Source organism: Cheilinus undulatus, linkage group 7 (genome assembly GCF_018320785.1).
Source record: "Cheilinus undulatus linkage group 7, ASM1832078v1, whole genome shotgun sequence".
Lineage (NCBI taxonomy): Eukaryota > Metazoa > Chordata > Actinopteri > Labriformes > Labridae > Cheilinus > Cheilinus undulatus.
Window position 1 is genome coordinate 28,655,325 of NC_054871.1, and position 20,190 is coordinate 28,675,514.

General features: G+C 38.6%; 1 protein-coding gene across 4 annotated transcripts in view; it reads left to right on the forward strand.

Annotated features, from left to right (window-relative positions):
- arhgef18b (rho/rac guanine nucleotide exchange factor (GEF) 18b) overlaps positions 1 to 17,202 on the forward strand; it is a 67,918-nt gene extending 50,716 nt beyond the window's left edge. For all 4 annotated transcript variants that reach the window (XM_041790814.1, XM_041790811.1, XM_041790812.1 and 1 more), the window contains 4 exons: positions 136 to 285; positions 8,105 to 8,456; positions 10,639 to 10,782; positions 12,350 to 17,202. In XM_041790814.1, coding sequence (XP_041646748.1) covers positions 136 to 285; positions 8,105 to 8,456; positions 10,639 to 10,782; positions 12,350 to 12,681 — 978 coding nt within the window. In that variant the 3' untranslated portion in view covers positions 12,682 to 17,202. The remainder of the gene's footprint in view (positions 1 to 135; positions 286 to 8,104; positions 8,457 to 10,638; positions 10,783 to 12,349) is intronic.
- Positions 17,203 to 20,190: the final 2,988 nt, after the last annotated feature.

The following is a 20,190-nucleotide window of genomic DNA, read 5'->3' on the forward strand; positions in this document are numbered from 1 at the left end:
GGTGTGAAAAATTAAGCTTCTTGTGCTTCCACATGCTGCTCACCTATGCAAATACAGGAAATTTTCAGGGGTTTTATGCAAGTGGGAATGGACTTCAAAATAAATATTCAAAAACTGCTGGTTCTTATTCTTCAGGAGCATCTGGCAGAAGAAAGGAGGGAGCTGGAGAGTCAGAGGGAGACATACCAGCAGGACCTGGAGAGACTGAGAGAGTCCACCAGAGCTGTGGAGAAAGAGAAGGAACGCCTGGAACACCAGAAGAAGATCAAGAGGAAGACTATTGAGGTGAGGATCCTGCTTGTGGAGATCACGGCCAGGCACATAATAGTGATGGTATATGTACAGTATAGAAATAGTATATCATGGTAGTGGAGACTACATAACATTTGCTGAAAACCAAGGTATCGTTGTGCTTTTTTCTTTATTGAAACCTCAAAATAAACAGTAAGACATTTAAGCTGGCTTTTATAAGTGGAGACAGAATTTATTTAACCTAAGTTTATTAACTGAAAAAGCTTTATTGACAAATGATGTGTAAAAAATGTAATCAACAAAGTTAATGGATGACATTAGTTCAAGAAAATGCTTTTAAGAGTAGTAAATCATTTACTGCAGGTCATAAAAAATACATAACTGCACCTATAAAGATATGTGTAAGAGAGTAATAATGAGGACAAAGGAGAGGTGCCAAATGAGTGAGGTGAAACAAGGACAGATGGTTTGGATGACAGTTACTCACATGGAAGAAGAACAAGGAGGGGCTTTCCCGTCCTGTCCTTCATACATAGTTTTTAAGCTTTTTGTGTCAATTTTCTTAGCTATTATGTACTGTGCTTGTGTTTTTTCTTCCTTTTGCATGTCACACATCCAGGATTCTTAGAAATCTGAATAATTTAGAAACAAATTATTTTCAGTATGTTTATTTCCATTTGCAATCCTGTCATTTTTCTTCACTGACCATAAATTCCTGCCTGGGTTGCTGTAGGGACTTGCAGTTTTGAGATTCAGTTCATCTTCCTGGTAGAAAAAAAGCTCTGCTTTTAGTTGTCAAAGTCTGTTTCGTAGATGGGCGTAATGATGAGCACACACATAACTGATGATATCTCTAACTACTCAAACAAGGAATCCACCTACACAGGGAGCAGCCTGTCCTCACCTTCCTTTACCTCTGTTTCTCCTCTCTTCTGTGTTCACTTACCTGTATCTGTCTTTCTCTTCTTGCAGTACAATGCAGGTCTTTGTTTGTGAGTTTCATGGGAGAGGAACTTTGAGAAAGATCCACTGACTGTAATTTCATGCCCCGTGTTAACAGATCTGTCGAGCAGGAACGGTATAGCTACTTAATATCAACCGGTAGTGTTTTCAGAGCATCCCAGTTCTGTGAATGTGTATTCTCTGGCACAAGCTTAAAGAGGCTGATTGGGACATGGAAAGATTTATCTTTTCTTGATACGAATTTTCAACTGTAAGATGGATAAATGGAGAGATATGGGGAGAGGGAGGAATGCACCTCATTCTTTGTAGTGCAGAAAAATTTTGTTTGATAGCAGTTCCATACAGTAGCACTACAAATCTCACCAATAATGTTGTAAGTGGCACAAACATTTAAACATGTAAAAAACATGTCTTAACTATATGCTTGTGGAAGAACAATAAGGTTGTGCTGGGTATAAATAAATACATGTCAGTCTGGAACACTCATATATTTAACATTTTTATTGTAAAATAGATAAGACAGTTTTACTTGTCAGAGAAGGCTCTGCTTAAAAGATTCTCCCTGGGTTAGTCAAGCAGCATGCTTTGACTTTCCAGAAAGCACATGGCTAAAAAACACTATATGGACACATTTATTATAATTAATTTTGAATACAGTAAAATTAGTTTAAAAGCAGTTAATCCATAATGCATGAATCTGACTATGAGGGTGCAACAAGCGTTATGCTATAAAGGAGGAGGCTGGGGTGGAGGAGGTGAAGCCTTGCCACCAGCAGCGAAGTGCATCAGCATTAATGCAAGCTGGGATTAGTGAGAAGTATGTCGCATTTAAATACTGTGTTGAGAGAATGAGCTGTGATTGGCTGTGGAGGGTTAGGGGTGATATTAGGATCAGCTGGCCATCAGCTGATCATGACTTGGTGTATGACTGTCATGTTCTGCACTAGGCTTCATAAGGTGCTTATAACACTGATAATCCTAGAAATTAAATGGTCCAGGCGATCAGCATGATCAGATGATCAGCAAGTGAATGAACAGTTATTAAAATAGCTTGACTGTTGTTTTATGGTAAATGAGTAAATACATAAGCTATTACGTGTTAAAATAAATGTGCGGTTGTTTCACTTTAAATGAAAAATAAAATGAGAGGTAATGATGAGAAATAAATAAGTCAACCAGTCAATGGATATATGGATAAATTCATTTGTAAAAAGTCTTATTATTAGTAAATAAATGCTCAATCGATACATTACTGTAAAACCTTAAAGTAAAATGATGCAGAATCTTTTGTTTTAATTAATTTCACATCAGTCATTAGTCACATAAAACTACCCTTTGATACCTATGAGAGCATACTGTTAAGCCAAAGTCGTGCTTCCCTTGATGGCATGTTTATGTTGGGTTATGGATTTGATCAGTATACCCTCTTTTTTCCTTTTACACAGTGTTCCTGAAATCCAGATTATTGCTGTTAACTTATGCTCAGTAAATATGAAATTGATTTTGAAACCAACTGGTGTCTACACTTGCTAAACATGTATTTGGATTTATCACAAGGAGAGGAGCATGAACATGAACGATTGCTCCATTACCTGAGTCACACTCAGGTTTCTGTCATCGGGATGAAAGCTGTGTTTAACACACCTTATGGTGGGATCGTTCATGCTGACTAATTCACCCATGTACTGAAGCAAGCACTCTCAGTTGATGAGTCACTTTCTTCTTTCCTGCTTTGTTCAATAGAGACAAGTGCCAGTTTTTTACAAACCAGCCTGCGTTTGCCATCAAGTTCTGACTTGTCCCCTAAATGAGCTACAGGGCTTTTGTTCTGAAGTGGATTACATTTTATTCATTCTTATGCAAAATATTGCTGTGAACATTCAAACATTTGTCTATCAAAAATTTCTCTCAGGATGGGTGAAGTTCTCTTTAGCTGTCTACAAGGGGTAGAGTACAGCATATTACAATGCAATAGGAAAGGATACCATATGGTACAGTAAAGTACGATACAGTCTGACACAAAACAACACAGATAAATCTGATAAAAAAAAAAACTTTAACTGAACGATACAATACAATGCGTTACAAAGAGTAAATGATTTGATACAATACAATATGAGGGCCATGATAACAATGTGACGATACAATGATCCTGCAATAATTGATATATTGCAGGTGACATATAATAACCACACGTCAGGGTATCAGAGTTTGGTATTGTATTTACTCTCTCATTACCGTATGAGTCGTATTTAGGGCACCTCACAGTCTCAGCTTAAATAGGAGCCTCTTGCTAAAAGACCTCATCTGTTTGATGAGTAATAGAGGGACTGTGGAAATTATAGAGACCTTCGCTGACAGTGATGGTGACTAAGATTGCCAAGTCATTTGTTTGTTTGTTTGTTTGTAACAGACTGTAAGATAAATAGTTCAAATCTTGACCATCAACACTTCATTAAACTGTGCCTAGGATATAAGTAGTGTACAAGTATGTTGTGTATAAATGCAGATGTATGGGATGCAGTTCTATACTGCAGGGTCTGTTGGGGGACTGTTCTTAGCTTCAGTTATGGAGGATTTGGAAGTGGTTTGTACCCCTTCTGCGTCAAACACATCACACAGCCTTTTCATCAGCCGTGACCTCAGGATCTGTTCCAGGCTCCAAGCCAGCCTGAGATCAACAGACATTTAATCACCACAAGCCAACATTAAGACTCATCAGCAGACCTGGGGAGCTATGATTAGACTTCATAAAAAGGCATGCCTCCTTATATGTTTATGTGTGTGTTTTGGAATACGTGTAAGTGTTTGGGCATGAGTGATGCCAGTTGCAGCATGTCTTGACTTCAGAGGAACTTCTCTTTCATGTGTTATCTCATCTGATCAAAGTTGGCTTGTGATAAGACATGCATCGGGCTTGGGCTTTTTTATTGACTCAGGATTGAGCCTTCTGTCTGATTGCTTAATAGTCTTGTCGATGTAAAATCTTAGAACTTGCTTATATCTAAAGTTAGAGATAAGGTTTGGGGTGTCTGATTGGAAGTAAGCATCTGAAAATAAGAAACTAATCAATGTCTACTTTATTTTATGTAGTAAAATCCCCACAAGTAGGAGCTGAGCTTATGACAAGTAGTCATTGACTACAAGGTGAAAGCCTTCATGCCTGGCATACTGAGAGTCCTGAGGGGGAATTGCATTAAACAACGAGTACAAGTCTTCCATTAGTAAAATTTTTGACATGCTTTCAGGCAAAGCACTCACTTTAACAAGTGCTCTTCACTCCACTTATTTTTCTCAAGAGTCTAGAACTATAAAACTAGTATGCTTCTTGGTGTGAGTAAGTACATGAACATGACAGAGGACGTTGCTTGAACATGGGAAGGTTGGCAAGAGAAACTGTAAAGGTCAGTCATAAAATGGTGACCCATACCTGTCCTCTACACTCTGAGCTATGTTTTCCCCTCTTTGACCTCAGTCCTTTGGCTGATTTATGATGCTGTTGTCTGAGTGTGTTCCTGTGGTCTGAAAAAATCCCCGTGCAGAAACTTTTTTTACCCATCAGCAACCTCACAATGTTCTGACACACCTAGATACCTGTGGCTTGTTTCTTCTCTGAAACACCAACAGCAGAGTCTGTGCAGGGCACAGAGCAAGCTGAAGATAATTCTCTCTGCACCATGTATTACTGTAACCATCTCACCTTTGAATGAATCTTTTGACCTCAAATGTGTATAGAAGTTCACATTTTTTGAAAAATGTCCATCAGTGATCCCCTGTTCTAGAGTTGAAAACTACAGATAAAACACTTTAACTGACAGGGCAACGTATCTTTACATTGGAAAGCTGGACTTGCTTAGAGTTTTTAATTTTTGAAAAGCCTAATAATAAACAAATAAGTCAATAAATAACTTTGCTTAAACATTTTTGAAGAAGCTGTTTTTATGAGCTTTACTGTTTTTCCCCCTGACTGTCTGATGCTGAATCAGTGAGTAGAAAGCAAGAGTTTAGACCTGGCAAACTTCTTTCAAAACTTTATTTTCTCTTCATTGTGTTCATGTTACATTGACAAATTATTATATACTTAGAAACAGTTTCTTTTGGGCTTTACAGGCTTCAGTAGTGCAGGCTTTGCTAATCACCAATAATACATTTGATAACAGTTACACATGGCCCATAAAAGCTCATTCTTCTGTCAGTTTTGTAAACAGTTCAGGTAAGATTTCACAACCTGCATTTCCTTTCCAATTGTTTTCACTGTGTACAACTCAGCACTGTGTAGTGCTGTTTGAGATTTGTGTGATCCAATCAGTTTATAGCATGAGAAGAACCTGGCTGCATAATTAGCCGGCCCAAGCCTGTCATTAACCGAAGCTGCTGAAAGGCAGCCAGTGTTAAATGTTTATATGCTGTCAGTCAGAACCGTTTGTGCTCTGGAGCTTCCACATGGTTTACTTCCTTGGAAACCTGCAGTTTATGCAGCTTAAAGTCAATCACTTTGTTCTGGGAACAATGGAACATCTGTTTGCCAACATGAGTGAGTGCTGAAAGAAAGGGGGATCCAGGGAAGGAGGTGTGGAGACTTTCCCCACTGCAGGGCCCCGCTCTGTTGTCCCGTTGTACTCTGCAGTCAGAGCTGGGGGGAGCTACAGTTTCCACATAAATACAAACACATAAATTCAAAGTCAGATGAATCTGCCCTTCATGCCTTGCATTGTCATCAATCATGCAGCATGTGTACAGCATACCACACTGAAGAGTTGGACACGTATTTGCACAATCTGCACAAAGCTTATCAACATTTTTTGATGAGCTCTAAAGACAGCGTCCTCCGGTCTGCCGAGGTTCAGGGAAGAGAGATGAAAGATACCGCAGTCAGCGGAGTAAAGTGTGTCTGAGGCAGGTAGCCTACTGATGTAACTGTTACAGCCGACATTGTTTTGCTTTCAGTTATTATTTTCTGAGTTATTTACAAGCCTTTCCACCTAACAAGTAAACGTCATGATAACGCAGTCAAGGGTGAAACGTTATAACATCAGTGTCTTTTTATGGAGGGAGGCGGTGATGTCCGCGAGGTCCAGACATGGATCATTATTAGAAAATGTTTTAAACAGTAAAATCATTGATTTACATGCATTTCTTTGGCCTACATTCACACTGCTGCAGCACGTAATCCTGCCTTTCCTCCTCTTCTCTCCTTCATTGTAAGTAGCAGGCAGGTGCCAGTGTGACACATTTATGTCACTGCTCATCACACCTTTATTCAGAGCAGTAAATCAACGTATGCACAACCTTTTTTTAAATAAAAATCAAAAGTGCGTTAAGATAACATACAGTCACTACTTAACTGCATAACCACATGTCTCAAAAATTCTTCAAATTTGTGTCATATTTGTATTTTCTTTATTTGGCAGTCTGTAAACAAGGCTGAAGTAAATGTGATGTTGAATTGCATACTGTATGAACAGGTTACTTGTTTAAAGCTTCAGCTGCAGGAATTCTTTTTAAAGACCATATACTTTAAAATGCAAATCAAAGTGTCAAAATGTGCTTAATAAAAAGTAAAGTAGATTTTAGAACACAGACGAAGACACACATAATAATTCTAAAGTAGTGCAGAAAATTTAGAAATTGGTTCCAGAAGACAGAATAGATCAGAATGCAGGAAAATAATTTTTTTCCATATTGCCCACCCCTAGTTACCACCATATCCAGTTTTCAGCCACTATTTCTTTTACTCAAAACCATGTATGTTCTTACTTGTAAAGTTGCATCTTTTCTGACCTCTTTAACCTTTTCATGAGGATTTATCACCTTAAAGTCTGTTAAGCTGACACTTCAATTGTCAGGACTACTTCTGCTCAAAAGCAAAAAAATATTGACGCTTTATAATATCCCTTGGTTAATCTTTAAAAGATATGAACTGAAGAAGCTAAGATGCTGACTGATTTTGTTATCCCCTGTTTAATACTAAGACAAAAGTGAACAACTTTTTTTTATTGTATATTTTACATCACGTGACTTTAACATCCAGTCTTGTGGCTCGTCCAAATGAATCATGTTGGGATCCTATGTGGATAGGCATGGCTAGCCTTTTTTTGTTGTTTGAAAGCACAAAGCAAAGATCATTTTTGTACTCCATGTAAAACACATTTGAGCGCTTACACAAACACCACACAGCTCCATTGTTACTGAAATCCTCCTGGTCAATCTAATTGAATGATGAACATGTGTGTCAATCTGTGGATCATCTTTCTTTCAGTTTTGTAATTAAATGGACAATACAGTCAGTGTCTTTTGTCCACTGATGTCATGAGAGACATTTTCTTGTTCCCCTGCTTGTCTAACAGGCCTGTCTGTTTTGTTAGGCACTCCTTTATTTGCACAGGGACTATTAAGGGTTTTATGTTTCCCATTTTCTGTGTGTGTGTGTGTGTGTGTGTGAGCACATTGTCCTTGAGCCTCTTGGAACACATCAAAAGCCTGTTACCAAACTTTCTAAACTGTGTGCTCAGCAAAGAGTCGCATGTGTTTCTGATCCCCTCTTGAGCCCATAAATGTCCTTCTCCTCGACAGATTGTGTTTCTGTAATGACACGTCGTTGCACAGATGATTTGCAGTGTGTACCTTATACGCATGTTTTCTGCACTCTTATGATCTTGGGTCTGTTTTCTTTAAAAGACTTATAATGACATTAAAACATGTAAATGCGCAGATGGTAAATTTAATTCTAGCAGCAATAGGAAGCTGGCATTTTGTAACTAAAATACTGCTTTTGAGGTCTTTTTTTTTTGCTTTTTTTTTGCTTTTGAGGTCTTAAATATATTTGTACTAATGGAAGAAGACTTGAGTCACCTCTCAGCAGATGACCAACATCTCTCTCCTCTTCCAGGTGGCTCCGCTCTCTGGCAGTCTAAATGGGGAGCTCCTCATGTCCTCTGGTCTTGCCTCTTCCACTAGCGTCTCAGACCTGCCTCTTCCACAGAAGCCGCTGGTGCGTGCCAGCCTTTCTGTGGCACCAGCTGACTACCCAGAGCGCCCTGAGGTGATGTTGCGCAGGGATGGGAGCTCCTCCACCCTGCCACTGAAGACAGAGGTACCACTCCATCTCTTTAGCACCACCAACCAGCTGCATAAACCAGTGGGGGTGCAGCAGCAGATCCCCACCAAGCTGGCAGCCTTCAGCAGCGGAAAAGGAAAAGGAGGAAAGATTGGCAAAGCCTCTCATCGCACTGACAGCACTGGTAAGCAGGCACTGAGTTTCACATCATCAACAAGGGGCAGGGTGGTCCAGTGGTTGCACAAACTATCTTTATTCTGAGTGGTCACAGTCCAATCCACAGAAGTTGCACAGCAAAACACCAAAATGTAGGTCAGAAATTATGTTGCTGATGTACAATGATGGCTGACTTCATGCTTGTTTGGATCATACTGCTCTGCTTTTCCATCTCCAGTTGTAAACATTTGATAATTCAATGAACACTCAATCAAATTGACCTCTTAAGGTGTACAACTGAAAAAGGCAACAAAACATAAACACTGAAGAGCACTCAGGAATGTTCTTTTGGGGTAGGGGGTAGGGGGTCTTCTGGGAACTGACAGCACACAGACCACATCGAACACATTTTGACACACAATATTCCTCAGCGTCATTGACAAATAGGGAATAAATCCTGTATAAACAAGAGCCTTAATAACATTTTTGACAATGAAATTCCTCAAAAGGCCAATAACAACAAAAGGGACTGCTCACAAATAAAGCAAAGAAATGGATTATAGACCAGAAACATCATAGCAGTACATCAGTCACTCTTTGTTTGTATAGCACCAATTTATAACCAAACTAATCTCAAGACACTTTACAAAGAGGGCAGACAGTTATATTTCTGTTGTGCCCCTATTATAATAGACCAGTATTAATCATTAGTATTATAATAAAGACCAGTGTTAATCACCATGAGGAATTGTTGCCTTTTTACAATGGCAACAAAAACGTCCCCTCTAATGGACAGGACTGTCGAACAGACCAGGCTCATGTTACTGCGCTGGGGTTTGAAAGGACTAGTAGTAGGAGTAGGGGTGGATAAAAGCAGGAAGAGGAGATGGACAAGAGAAACAACAACAGAAAGTCAAATTTATGTTGTCTTCTTGTTTTGGGGGGGGGCATAAATAACACTTTCAGCTGTATTTTTTGGCTGTATCAGAGCCACAGGAACTATAGAGTTCACATTTACTATAATGCATGATGGTGTAATGATTATAAACCTAATCTCTCTTTGAGCTTTATGATTAGACTAGATTAGATTCAGCCTTATTGTTATTGCACCACTACAAGTAATGAACAATGAAGCAGTTTGGCTTCTGACCAGAAGTGAAAGCCTGTCAGATCATTTAAGTTTATTATTTCTTGTCAATGAGTTAAATAAGATTATATTTTTAAAGTGCATAAAATTGTTCAGGTGTTCAGTAAAGCTCCAAGTATGTGCTATAAATGAAAGAGAGTATGTAACTGCAGTCATTTCTGCCAGGCTGCCCTTTACTATGCACATATTTCTTTCTTTGAGGACTTTCCTACTTCAGGTTATAGTATTTCATACCCATAGCGAAATGCAGTTTTCCATGGTAAGAGCAGAGAGACAGTGCCATTGTAATCTGTTGTAATCAGAAATTTTAATTTTAAGTAAACCTTTCATGTCAGAAACATAAAAATCATTTTTTTCTCCTTGCTTCTCAGTGAGCTTGGTGGTTGCACTGTGCAATACAAATGTTGGAGAATTAAAACACCTGTGTACCGTTCTTTTCATATACAGGTTAAACCATTTTAAAACATGAATGAATACTTAAGACATTTTTTTAATATATTCACTTTTATAGGCTAAAAGTCATAAATGAATGAGGACAATAATAAAGAAATCTAGGACATTTAAAAACGAATCTACAACATTTTTATCATTTTCTTCATCGTGGTCTATAGAGCAGTATCAGTCATTCATTTTTTGTTACTTGATAAGCTCTCTGTAGTCTGATCATATCTTTAATTCAACCTTACATGATAAAGTACCTGATCTAATCTTGATTTGACATTGTTTCCACATTATAAGATAATATACACATTTTGAGGTCGTGTACTTTTCCCTGAGGTTTTCTCCTCTTGCTCAGTCAAGCAGCTGAGTTTTAATTGTGCAGTATTCTAAAATTGAGGGTTTTTTTTCATGCTGGCTGTGATTGATACTCTAGCCACCTGTCTCTGACATGAGCTTGACCTGTCTCAGATTTAAGTGTCTCATTAGGATCACATTATCTGTCTTAATTAGGTCAGCCTTCAGATTTATCAAATAGTGTCCAGACAGAAGCAGGGCTGCTGTAGTTCACCAGTGAACTCTAATTTTACAATCGAATCACCTTTTGTCTTCATCTTCTCCTCAGCCTCAGTGGATATGAAGCAGATGCTGCCGCTAAAGCTGTCCACCAGAGATGACAACACTCTGAAGGCCAAGCGCTCCATCAGCCCCCATCAGCAGCCGCCTCTGTCAGCCCCTCCTCAGCCTCACTCTCTCCTTCACTTCACAGGTATTATTTGCACACACAATGGCAATAATAGTACCAAAAAAAAAAAAAAAAAACCAAGATATTCAATAAAATTAAGAAAGACAAAATTACAACAACATGACAGAAAAAAAATAACAAAACAGTAAGTCAGGAAGATAAAAGAAGATATAGATCAAATTAGTTTAGACCCAGATAAAACTCAGTTAAAACTAAAGTCTAAGGCACTTAGACACAACATTTAAATACCTTTATTTTCATGGCATTGTCACATATTGACCTCAAAACACACTTTGAAGGGTTAATACATGACCATGCCATGAAAATAAAGGCGTTTTAATGTTTCAAGAGAGTGCCTTGGAGTTTTTCTTAATTTATTCATCAACTCCATGAATCCCATTTTCAAAGTTTCCTAAGCTAATAAAAACATGATTGTACAACTAAATTGATGTGCAGATTGAGACTGACAAAAATCACTCCAAAATGTATGCAACTATGGGAAATGTTTGATACCAGGGAGCCATGGTGCTGAGGGATATGGGCATTTGGAGTGTTTGGACTGATTTGGACTTCTATTTTATTGGTATTGAGCTGAAAAAGTTGTGGGACATTCAGTTTTTGATGTCCGATGCAGTTTATTAATGAAAAAATGTCAGCGGTTTGTTGCAGCTAAAGGAAAGATGAAGCTGAGTGTCATCATCATGAAAATGGAAATTAAATTTGTGTCCACAGATCACTTGTCCCAAGGGCAGCATATAAGTAGAAAATAGCAGTGGACCCTGAACTGAACATTTAGGTACCCCACATGATAAAATCACACTGGAGGATTGTCAGTTTCCAATGGCAATGCTAAAGACCACCTAGTTAAATAAAAATAAAACCACTTAAAAGCTGAACCAGTAATACCCAGTCGAAAGTTGTAGATGTTGTGATAAAATCGAGTGGTCAGCAGTGTCAAAACAACTAAAAACGTAAATTTTCCAGGACGAGCAGCCATCAGCTAGTCATTCCTCACTTTAAGTGAAGCTGTCTCTGAACTATGGTTTTCTCTGACCCCCCACTGAAATGTTTCAAATAAGCCATTGCTCTTAGTACCTGATGAGCCACCAATTTCTCCAAGTACACACTTTCTCCTTTAATCCGTCAGGACAAACCCAAACAATCCCCCAGCAATCTTCTTTGTTGGCCTTTGCCTGCTGCATTATTAAACTTGGTTCTCACAGACACCAGCATTAACAGCACACATTCTCCACCTGGGCAAACCGGACCCCACCTGATTATGGTCTCTGTAAAGCTTACATTCATGCCCAGCCTCACCCTGTGTAAACACAAATCAATTTCACACGCTGCTCTGTGATTAATGACTGGCTGTGCTGCTGACACATTTTAACACTTTAATCCTGTGCTTTTACAGTTACCTCTCCTGAATAAAAAACAAAAACCTGGCAGGATTTCATGTGATAGATTTTAGTTAGGCTGAGTTAATCCTGCAGTATTTACCCGGTACAAAGAACTAATCTGCTGCTAGTTTTTATGCTATTTTTAAAGTAATCCCAAAATATCAAATAGCCTTTTCTTCTGTGTCTGATAGATCAACTCAGTCCTCCAGACAGCGCTGGACCAGACACCCTTTTCACCTCCTCCATCAGCTCGTCCTTCCCTTCAAATGTTCAGAAGCTCCCTTTACCCCCCACACAGCCCCACCCTCAGCCCTCTGTGCAGCCTCCCAGCATCCCTTCGCCCCACTCCCAGAGCACCGGGTCCCTCCAGTTCCAGAACAATCTGCAGCCACAGGGCCTCGGTCCAAACAGCCAGGCTCACATCCAGGGGAACATTCATGGGCTCACCCACAGCCACAGCATGCCGCCACCCTATAAGATCAACACAGAGGACCTCAACAAGGAGGACGTCATCTTCTTCTAAATCTCTGATGAACCAGTCAGCACCAAAATGAAAGAGTTAGGGGTCTTTGCTGCTTCAAGAGTGTCCTTTTTCAAGGAGTTCTTACCAGGGATCATATGATGTTGATGGTTCATCAGTGTCTGCAGGTGCAGAGATGTTGAAACTTAAAATTTATAATATTGGTACCTAGTTGCAGCAATCCACAAAAGAGCACAAAGCCTCAGACAGGGACTTTTTTGGAAAAGAATAATTGTTGATCAAGAAATATAACATTTCTATTTAAACATCTTTGTTTTTAACCTGCCTCAGCGTTTACCATTATCTGAAAATACAACAAGTAAGAAGAGGAAACCTTTGGCAAAACAGTGGCGTCATGAGGGTGGTTGAAAAGTTTCAAGCTAACCTTTATCAATCCAAAGATGTTAGCCATGAAGACTGAAGAGTAGATGTCTTAGGATCAAAATGAAGGGGAGTTTTCAATTATGTTAAGGTCACACGAAAAGTGAAAGGCTCATGTGGGCCCTTGGCATCACTTTACTCTTGACCTGCAACCATGAGAGATGATTCAACAGCAGCCCAGAAAAAATCTAAATCTTCACATAGTGACGCTCTGCTTGGTGTTTCATTTGCACAGTGTAAATACTTCTAAGCTTATGACTAAACTTTTATGGACTAAATGTGTGCTTCTTGATCATACTTATGTTACAGAAGGCTGGATAGGAGGAATACATTTCACTGGGAAATGTGACTGAGCAGCACAATAGAAACATTTTTATACAGGCTGTTACGATGATAAATTTCAAGTAAGGGAATTGCTCTAAGTCTTTACAATCCCTCTACTATCTCAAGTGATAAATCTTTGAGAAACATATCGATTGCTGTTTTAGTGAAACTATTGTACTGTACAATTCATGACATTTCATGCTGTTGATTATTTTGATCAGATATTTTAACATTTCACAACTTCAGCAGACGAGATAAAAGTTGGGCTAAAAACTTAAAAAAATTTATATATAATGTTTTTTTTATTCAGAGTTGATTTGGACTTGAAATTTCACAATCATTTATAGTATTAAAACAAATCAAATCATTTAAGTTCTGATTTATAAACATATGAGATCGTGCAGATGATGACTGCATACTTCAACGTGCAGATAAGAGAACAGTGTTTAACTGTTGATTTGAATATTGGTGTTTGTTACCCAGATGGAAAATGCTGTGGATCCTAGAGGGGTCAGGCTGTAGATCGTACATTTCTGACTGCCACTTTCACAGACCGTTCATCTGAGACGCTGTATATCTCAGAAAGAAAGTGCCGTTGTTTGCCGTTACAACACATTTCCACTTTGAGATTTTTCTAAAAATTTAACTTTATTCATAAACAAAGTCTGGCAGTAACATTCATGAAATAACCCCATGGCAAACATTACAGACTAGCGACATTTCATGGATAAAACAGAGGAAAAGGTCAGACATCTAATATGGGATTAAATTATGTATAGACCTGTTTAGTAGTTGTTCCACAGAATGGTTGCTCACTTTATCTCTGTCAGCTTATCTTAAGTTAACATAACAATGCTAGCTACAACAATAACGACTCAATAAACCAATGTAGCTAAATTGGCTTTAGCAACGTGAGCTTCAGCAAATGTTGCTAAAGCTAACTTAGCTACACAGATTACATAGCTTACATAGCTACTTTGTTAACTTAGCTTTAGCTGTGTAGTTCCATTATCATAGCAAAGTTACCTTTAGCAGTGTGAGCTTTAGCAAATGAAGCTAAAACTAATGTAGCTATGTAGCTTATATAGCTGCTTTGTTAGCTTAGCTTTAGCAATGTAAGCTTTAGTAAATGTAGCTAAAACTAATGTAGCTATGCAGAAAACATTGATATTTTGCCTACATTGCTGCTTTGTGAGCTTAGCTTTTGCTACTTTACCTATGTAGCTTCATTATCTATAGCTAAGTTAGCTTAAGTAATTTGAGCTTTGGCAGACGTAGCTAAAGCTAACTTGGCTACATAGATAATGTAGATATGTAGATTATGTAGCCGCTTTGTGAGCTTACCTTTAGCACTTTTAGCTCCAGTAGCTACGTAACTACAGCTAACAGAACTGGCTGTGTTGGAATGTTTTCATGGAGGACAAGCATTTTTGCTGTGAACGGACTAAACAGTCTGCTTACAGCAAAAAAAACATTTTATATTCAAGGTTTATAATATTCATAAGGTTTTTGTCTTTTATCTTTTGGAATCCTAACCTCTGCCTCAGTCTTTACCATAACCCCAAACAGAGATTAAACCTGATTTTATTTAGAAAGTTTTAGTGTTTATTTCGGTTCTGAGATCTACGGCGTCTCAGATGAATGGTTGTAAGAGTGGCCATCAGAAATGAACAGGCTACAGCCAGACTGTCTGAGAGGATTCTCCAGTTCATGTTACTTTAGTCCTGTTTTTCACTCAAGTTAGGAAGTGAAAGGTTCATTTGAGAGCTTATGTCTCTGGACTACATGAAGCTGGTTATAAATGAAACATAGTTTCATTATCTGCTGGTATGTCTTGATATATTTTTGAAAATGTCAGATTTAATTGACATTTTGTATTATTAACTGCTGATTATTAGCTGGGTCTTACTTTCTGACAGAGGAGTGGTACTGTGACCAGTGCAGTGATCCTGCACTGTTGTCTTAAATTTAAATGTATTTCTTTGTTCAAGAATTACAGCAATGTCTGTCTCTTTTTTTTCTCAGCTCGTTTATACACTAGAACTCTTGATGTACATCAGGTACACTTTTGTGTCTGTAGAGGGAACAACGTCAGAAGAGCTTTTCATCTTTGACCAAATAAGCTGGTCTCTGAGTCTAAGATCACTTGCTGGAGTTTTAACAGGTTTTTTGAGTGTTTCTGTATACTATGTATATTGTTGTACATACTGTATGTGTTATCATCTGCACCGACTGTCCTCAAACCTTCCTTGTATTATAAGTAGAAATATTTGATGTGAATCAAGATGCAAAAGGCTGCCAAAAGTCATTCTGTGCATACTTGTAAATACGTTTTGAAATACACACATGGGTGTGTATGCACGATAAGGTACGCCTCGCTTGGCTAGAACTGTGGCAGATGAATGACACACAATCAGTCATTAGTTTTGTTTAAAAGAACTGAAAACAAAGTTGTGCATATTTAATCTTTTGACACATGTCGATGTTGTAGCATTGAAGTGGAGGGGCACCGTGTGATGTCTTTCTCGCAGTTCATGATTGATGTCTCACCATGATTATGTAGCAGTCGTGAAAACTAAATAATCTGTTTCACTTGGTTAAACCAAAGATGCATCTGGCTGACCAGGTTCCTGTCTCTGCTGTCATATGATGGATGAATGACACTGAGCTGGTTTTGTGGTCATACACAAAATGTTGTTGCTTTTAAAAGCATCTTCCAGAGAGTCTCAACAAGGGTTTTTAACAGAAGCTTGTAGTCCAGATCTAACTTTTAGGGTCTGATGTTTCTTTTTCTCATCACAAATATTTATTTGTGTCTTTAAATACCTTTAAATTCCTGTATCACCATCTTTTAAACACATCAGGAGAAGAATTATATGAACATATTTGGTGGTTTCAGATGGTGAAAACAGTAAAACTGTGTCTTAATTTAAACAAAACAAAAACAGTCCCAACTCAAGGTTCCATTAAATGTTGTTTTTCCAGAGCTTTCAGTGTTGTCATACATCCTGTAAGAACAGTGTAGTTGGTGCTCAACTTAGGGGCAAACTGGTAGAACAAGTCTTAAAAGTGCTGTTAAAGCAAACAGTATGCCTTTCTTTTATTCCATTAAAATTTGGCATCTCCTAAAGAGGGTCAAGGGATGTAAGTGAAAGCTTCTGAAAAAAGCCATTTAATAGAGTCTGTTTGGGTAAATTGTCAACATATATCTGTTTAGGTCCATTCTCCTGCATTCACATCTGCCTCCTTTAATCAGAGAAAATGGGAAAACTGCTGTATGAGCACTTCAGGTCTACATGTATAAGATGCGGTAAACACCAGTGGTACATTCGGCCTGTTGATGCCACTGTTTGGATCCACTCAAGTCTTAAAGTGTTTTTCAGTTGTAAAACTTGGAAGCCAGCCAGTCGTATCTCGTCTTGTACCTCTGTGTGCATGTTTTTGTGCATGCTTGCCAAGAAAAAAAATTTCTAGAGAATCATTCACGACCAACTTGTTTCCTTTTGTTTAAGAGACACTCATACAACCATGTTGGACCTGTAATTTGTAAATAATCATGGACTTGTTTGATTTCCTCGGCCAATTTTACACTAGTCACTTTGGATAGTAGCATACTTGAAGAGGAAAATGAATGTTTATAATGCTTATTATTATTGTCTGTGAACTTTTATTTACCAAGAGCTGTCTAATGACGTTTGTAGCACACAGCAAAACTGATTTTTGTACTTTTATTTTATTCACTGCAAGATGTTAGAACAACCTGTGGACGCAAACTGCTGCCTTAGAGAGAGTTTAGTAATAAAAATCGTCTTTAAATTACTTTTCTCTGTGTTTTATTTATATTTTGTGTTGCTGACGCAGCTGAGAAATACTTCTAGTTTGTCCTGCTGTGTATTTGGATCATTGCTGTTCAGGCAATGAAGGTTTCTCATTCAAGTTAATTTGTATTTACATGTATTTCTTCCATTTTTTCTCTCCTTAACAGCCACCACATGTACTGTATAATTCTGCCTCATTATTTAGATCTCTATTCATCGCTTGTCAAAATAATCCTGACCACCCAATTAGCTCACACCATAACCATTCCTCTGTGTCTAGAAGTTGCCTTAACAGTATTATTGAGCCTATGTTTAGAAGGGCTAATAACAGTCTATGCCAGACAAAGCCTTATTTAAAGGTGCTGTGGTTGTGGCTGTTCAATCCCTCTGTAGACCCTCCTAAGAGCAGGGCTGTTGGTTCCTGTGTTATTGTCATACTGCCTGGGAAGACGCTACAGTAGTGGCCACTTTTTTATTGTCTGCTGTCATTAGTGGCTTTCCTCTGTCTCCTCTCAACAATTATTTTTCCAGGCTGTTTCCCTTGTTGAGGGAAGCTGCGTTTTACTCCGTCTTTGTTTCTGTCTCCTTCCTTCCACCGCTCTGCTCATTTCATGTCTCCATGACAGCTTCCCCTCTCATCCAGCATTTCCAATCCACCTCAACTCAACCGCCTTGCAGCACAGAGGCATTTCATGTAATTCCATTTGCAGGAGATCAGGAGTCTTGGCTGTTGTGTGTGAGAGGCCCTTCCCACCGCAAAGTTAAACAAATAGATTGCACTCCACAGAGAGACTTGCAGACAAACCTCCCTGCTGGCTCATAAAACAGAGACAAATGGCAGTTTGATAGACTCCATGTCAGCAATTGGTTTTGTTGTACTTGTTTTTACTCTTCCGTTGGATTTAGCACGTTGGCACCATGCAGGCTGGAATGAAAGAGTTCTGCCAGTACGTCATAGTTCAGTGTCACAGGCTTCCATACTTTTGGCCTGGTGACTCTTCAAAGTAAGTAGCCTTTATTTGGACATTGCCAAGTTGAACAGGTGTAACTGGTTCTAAGTAGTCAGATATTTTTATTTGCCTTATTGAAGGAGGGAAATAAAGGATCATACCACATAAAGAACAGAGGGTATACATTTTTAATCAGGCAACAGTAAATAAATTGTATATTCGTGTTGCCTCGATAATGTTTACCATTTGAAAGAAAAAGGTAATAATTATTCGCTGTGGGTCCCTCCATTACACTGGGCCTCAGCTTTACCCTTTTCTTCTCCATGAGCATCCTGATGATTAGTATGAGGGATGGTTTCAAATAATTCTCAAGAACCAAGACAGCTAGTTGGCCAATGTTTGTGGCTTTCAGGCGATATACAGTAAGTGGTCTCCAAGGGTGCCACACTGAAGCGGTGCCAACATGAGCCCTGAAAATTTTGAATGAAGCATCACCTCAACAGATTGTCAACTCCTGAGCTTCGTACTCTAACTTCTGTGCCCCTCGGCCCAGCCTGTCTCTCTCTCCCAAGGCATTAGACTGCCCCAGTTTCAAAATAAAATGACTTTTGGAATGGTGTTTCAAAGTAAAACGCCGTCAGACAGCATTACAAAACAAAATGTCACAGGTTTGTGACCTGGTTTAGCTAGTGTTGATATTGCAAGTCTGTCATTAAACCCACTTTGACAGATATTTTGTCTATGATTTCTAATATAATTTAATACAATATGACCATTTAAAAACTGAAATGGTGGGGCATAGATGGCCTTAGTGGTTGGGTTGCACCCCATGTGTGCAGGCAGCCCAAGCTCAGGTCAGGCCTGCAGCTCCTTTCCCACATGTATCTCCTCCACTCTCTCTAACCCAGTTTCTGATTCTGTCCACTTACCACCTCTGTCAAGAAAGGCATAAAAAAGCCCCAAAATATATACTTAATATAAAATTCATTTGAAATAATATTAAAAGACTTACTTTGAATGCTTGAACATATCCGTATATATGTAAGTAGATCTCATACTTTTTGCCTAAGCCTCCTACCTTAATGCTTCTTGCATGGATTGTTACCTCCGCCAAGGAGTTTATGTGATCGGTAGGGTTAGTTTGTTAGATTGTTAGCAACATAACTCGATAAGTCATGGATGGATTTTGATTAAATTTTCAGGAAATGTCAGATATGGCATAAGGAAAAACTAATTAGATTTTGGGAGTGATCCAGATCACCGTCTGGATCCAGGAATTTTTTAAAGGATTCTTCACTATTGGGAGATAGGGCTAATGGCGGAGGTCTGCGCTCTCCAAGTGCTTTTCTAGGTTTTTGTATTTGTATCCTACCTACCTACCTTATTGCCTAAGTTAGCTGTTGTTAAAAAATCAGTGACAAAGTTATCGGAGCATGTATACAGTTTCCGAGAAACTGGTGTTGACAACGGGAATGGTAGGACTATTTTTATTATTATTTTCTTTCGTGTTTCATAACTTTCCCCTGGTCTTTTGTCAGTTTCATTGCTAGCTTAAACGATTTTAGCTCGTGCTCAATCAATGGCCTAATTTTATGATCATTAAAACCTAATGCAATACATGGTGTTTGATAAAGTCTGAGACATCTACTATAGACACATGTTAAGCGATTTATAGGCTACTGCCATGTGGATTTCCTATTATTAGACATAGACAGGTTTATGTTATTTTTATATTAAAACAATAACATGCTGAAAATGTCAGACTTTAACTCAAAGATTCTAAGTCTTTTTAAAAACCCTATAAGGAAACAACATTAACATAAGTTATGTTGAACGGTATGCAGGTTTGTTTTCTAATGTTGACACCGGAGAGACTGAGGAGGTCCAGTAGCAGGCAGCTGCAAGGTCGATGATCCATTTCAGGACTCTGCACCTGTTTCTCCACTGGATTGAAGGTAAGACGTAACTAAAGAAACGAAGCCCCGAACCAACTAACAAAACAAGAAAAAAAAATAGCTGGAATGAAAGTTTCACTTCGC